At 49.0% G+C, this 3,583-nt stretch overlaps 1 protein-coding gene across 1 annotated transcript; it reads left to right on the plus strand.

Annotated features, from left to right (window-relative positions):
* The first annotated feature begins 478 nt into the window (after positions 1-478).
* On the plus strand, positions 479-2,507 carry LOC139568266 (class A basic helix-loop-helix protein 9-like). The gene has a single exon (XM_071390015.1). The coding sequence runs from the start codon at positions 907-909 to the stop codon at positions 1,825-1,827; it is 921 nt and encodes a 306-aa protein (XP_071246116.1). The 5' UTR covers positions 479-906; the 3' UTR covers positions 1,828-2,507.
* The last annotated feature ends 1,076 nt before the right edge of the window (positions 2,508-3,583 follow it).

Raw genomic sequence — 3,583 nt, forward strand, 5'->3', positions numbered from 1 at the left:
AAACACACAATTTGTCACGGGCGTCCAGTGACTGATATTCATGGGACTCTCCAATTAAGATAAATATCAGAAAAATTAGCACCAGAATAAATAGCACCAGTCTAAGCAACGTGACTAGTAGGCTGCAAAATAATAGGTATTTGAGAGGAAATAAATGAATTGTGGATTTACATCGAAGCAAGCTTCATACATTGGAGCACCCTCTCAGAGCCGAAGTGATCCATCAATGGCCTAGATACGGTATGATCCAAAAATAATGAATAGGCAGAAGTCAAGAAAAAGTAAATTGTCATGCCAAAAAGGCTGTGGAAGTGTTGAAACACTTAGAGATCCTGTAAGGGGTGAGAGGGAGTGTCTGTGGAGGAGGAGGAGGTGACAGCCCATTTGCCTTGAGGGTGCCCATAAACCAGGTAGAGAGAGAGAGCGCACCATTCCTCATAGGTGACTGTACCATGTGACTGGAAGAGAAGGGCTGGCTTTAAAATTCAGGCAGGGCCATCCCGCAGAGGCAGAGGTAATCACAGGGCGCCAGAGGAGTTGGAGAGGAGTCGGAGACCAGGGCTGTCGGGACACAACACCCAACAACGTCCCAACTGACAGCCCCGTGAAAGACACCGTGGGACACAGCACCCAACACCAACCCAGCCGGCAGCTCCGTGAAAGACGGCGCGGGTCACAGCACCCAAAACCAACCCTACCGGTAGCCCCGTGGAAGAAGCCACGGATCTACAGCAGAGGAGGTCCTGGCATAGCGACGGCAGCTATAGGAACACACCAGGTACAAGGCATCTAATCTACCTCATAGCCTCCTCTACACAAGAAGAACTACACAAAGCTACAGACAGCGGCTACAGAGAAACAACTAAGTAGACAGCGGCTACAGAGAAACTACAACAACAGCCGGTGATGATGAGCTGCAGCAGTCTGGCAAGGTTAGAGGAATTGTCAGAGGAGGAGCTGGAGCTGAGCATGCTGGGTCAGGGGGAGGATGTTGAGGCGAGCGACGGCAGCCCCAAGGGGCCCTTGCAGGACAGCGAGGGCTCGGCCAGCAGCCCCCCCAGCGATGACACTGAGGGGGACCAGTCCAAGAAGCGTAGCCGCCCGGTCCGCTCCAAGGCCCGCCGTGTGGCCGCCAACGTACGTGAACGCAAACGCATCCTGGACTACAACCAGGCCTTCAACGCTCTGCGTGTGGCACTCAACCACAACCTCAGCGGCAAGCGGCTCTCCAAGATTTCCACCCTGCAGAGGGCCATCAACCGCATCTCAGCCCTGTCTGTCTTCCTCAGCTCCAACCCCCCCAGTAAGCCTTGCTCCCACCGGGAGTGCCACAGGCCAGCTGGGAGGTCATTGGCGGTGGGAATGGTGGGGACGTCACGGCTGGACCCGCCCAGGGTGACAGTTGCTCATCGCCTGGAGTCCCAGAACTACATCTCCTGTAACCACGCATCACTCCCCCATCAGATCCAGCCCCAGCAGGGAACCCACCCTCAACTTCACAGGCTGCCAACAGAGACACACCTCTACATTGACAGCTTGGGCTCCTCATGCCCCCCCTCGCCACACTACCCCTGCTATCCTGCCAAGGGCCAGTTGTACCCCTCACGCGGACACTGTGTGACAGGGAACCCCTTGGAGCAGCCGCCAAGCCCTATTAGGTACACACAGGTGGGCGAAGGGCTGGGGTACCAGACGAGGGGGTGGGCCTCCTGCGCCCAGGGCTACATTGATGCCTTTATGGAGTCGTCTCCAGCCATGGGCCTCCCCTGGCAGGTGAGCCACATCCAGGAGACAGCAGGCCCCCAGCACAGCCTGCCCCTGCTCTGACACTAGGACCAGAGCATAGGTATCCACCACTGTGGCCTCTGGAGTCTAGAGAATAGACCAGCCATCTGTCCTAATGATCTCAGGGAAAAAGTGAGCTTCGTGTGCTCTCACTGTTGCAATGGATTCAGTATTACAGTGCAACTCTCTAAAGACACTGAATTAGTTTCAAGTTTTAATGTCAAAGTGAAATGCCTTTCTAAACCCAACAATGCAGTAATCAATAACAATGTAATACTAAAAATAGCATAAGGTAGAACAAAAGCACAAGAGAATTAAAAATAAGAAGAACATGAGAAAGTAAGTAAGCACACTATATACAGGGTCAGTCAGTTTCAGTACCATATTTACAATGTGCAGGGATACTGGATGTGTTATCTAACAATGTAAATATGATTGTCATATCCTGAATAGAATGGCAATGTACATTTCTGGATGTTTTAAACATGACCATTCAAGCCAATTAATGTTATTCTTATAGACGTAAAACTTTCAATTGCTCAAAACACACACCTCACTTGTCCAAAGTGTTGAGAGTCTGAATGTATAGCAGCAATCCTCTTTACAAACCCAAAGAACAAACTTGTTTTAGTTTTTTATATTGCATTATTGTATTAATGTATGTGAATGCTACAGTTTGTATTCTCATTTAAAAAAACGTAATAATAAAACCTTAAAAAATATATATGACTCACAAGTTTGTGCAGTTTACATGAAAGCTTGCATGTGTGTGTGTGTGTGTGTGTGTGTGTGTGTGTGTGTGTGTGTGTGTGTGTGTGTGTGTGTGTGTGTGTGTGTGTGTGTGTGTGTGTGTGCGTGTGTGCGTGCGTGTGTGTGTGTGCATGTGTTAATTTTTGCCTTGAGGTCTGTACTATTTAGCCTCTATCTTCCCAGGGTCTCAGTTGACAAGGGTCCCTATCCTAGCTGAGGAATGGGTTTGCTTGCCCATTCTTGTCATATTTCTAAGAAAAGAGAAGCCAAGGTTCTTTTTACACGCAAAAATAAAAGGCAATAATGGACCAATAGCCAGTGGCGCAACATCACCTCTTCTGTTCCCAGTGTGGAATCATTGAGGAATGTTGGGACTAAAGAATGTGTTTGTTGGATTTTTTGGTGTGTGCATGTGCGTATGTACTCATGTGCGTATGTCTACGAGTACGCCTATGTTCTGCCTACACTTCCAAATGAACTTAACCAAATACAACAACTACGCAATATTACAGTTGTCCACATTACTTACTTTATTTAACTTGGCAAGTCAGTTAAGAACAAATGCTTATTTACAATGATGGCCTAGGAACAATGAGTTAACTGCATTGTTCAGTGGCAGATTTTTACCTTGTCAGCTCAGGGATTCGATCTAGCAACATTTCAGTTACTGGCCCAATGCTCTAACCACTAGGCTACCTGCCGCCCACTATTCCTAACCATTCCTATCCTACCATCCAACCTGCACCTGCACACACAAGAGCTTCCCACTCCCCTCTCCTGCTACAGTATGTCATGGAAACAGCTTTAATATTAGACTATAGGACTGAGGCCACGGACAGATTTATGAAGGCTCAGGAAGGAAGCCCATGCCCCGTCATCAGAGCGGTGAAATCCCCTGGCTGAGGGGCTGCTCTGGCCCGCGGGTGTGATAGTGAGTGTGTGTGTCATAGTGAGTGTGTGTGTGTGTGTGTGTCAGTGTGTCCGTGTGTGAAGGGGTGTGTTAGAACACTGTTTGAACACCATGGAGGTCTGCCAGGATGGGCCTTGG

Source organism: Salvelinus alpinus, chromosome 1 (genome assembly GCF_045679555.1).
Source record: "Salvelinus alpinus chromosome 1, SLU_Salpinus.1, whole genome shotgun sequence".
Lineage (NCBI taxonomy): Eukaryota > Metazoa > Chordata > Actinopteri > Salmoniformes > Salmonidae > Salvelinus > Salvelinus alpinus.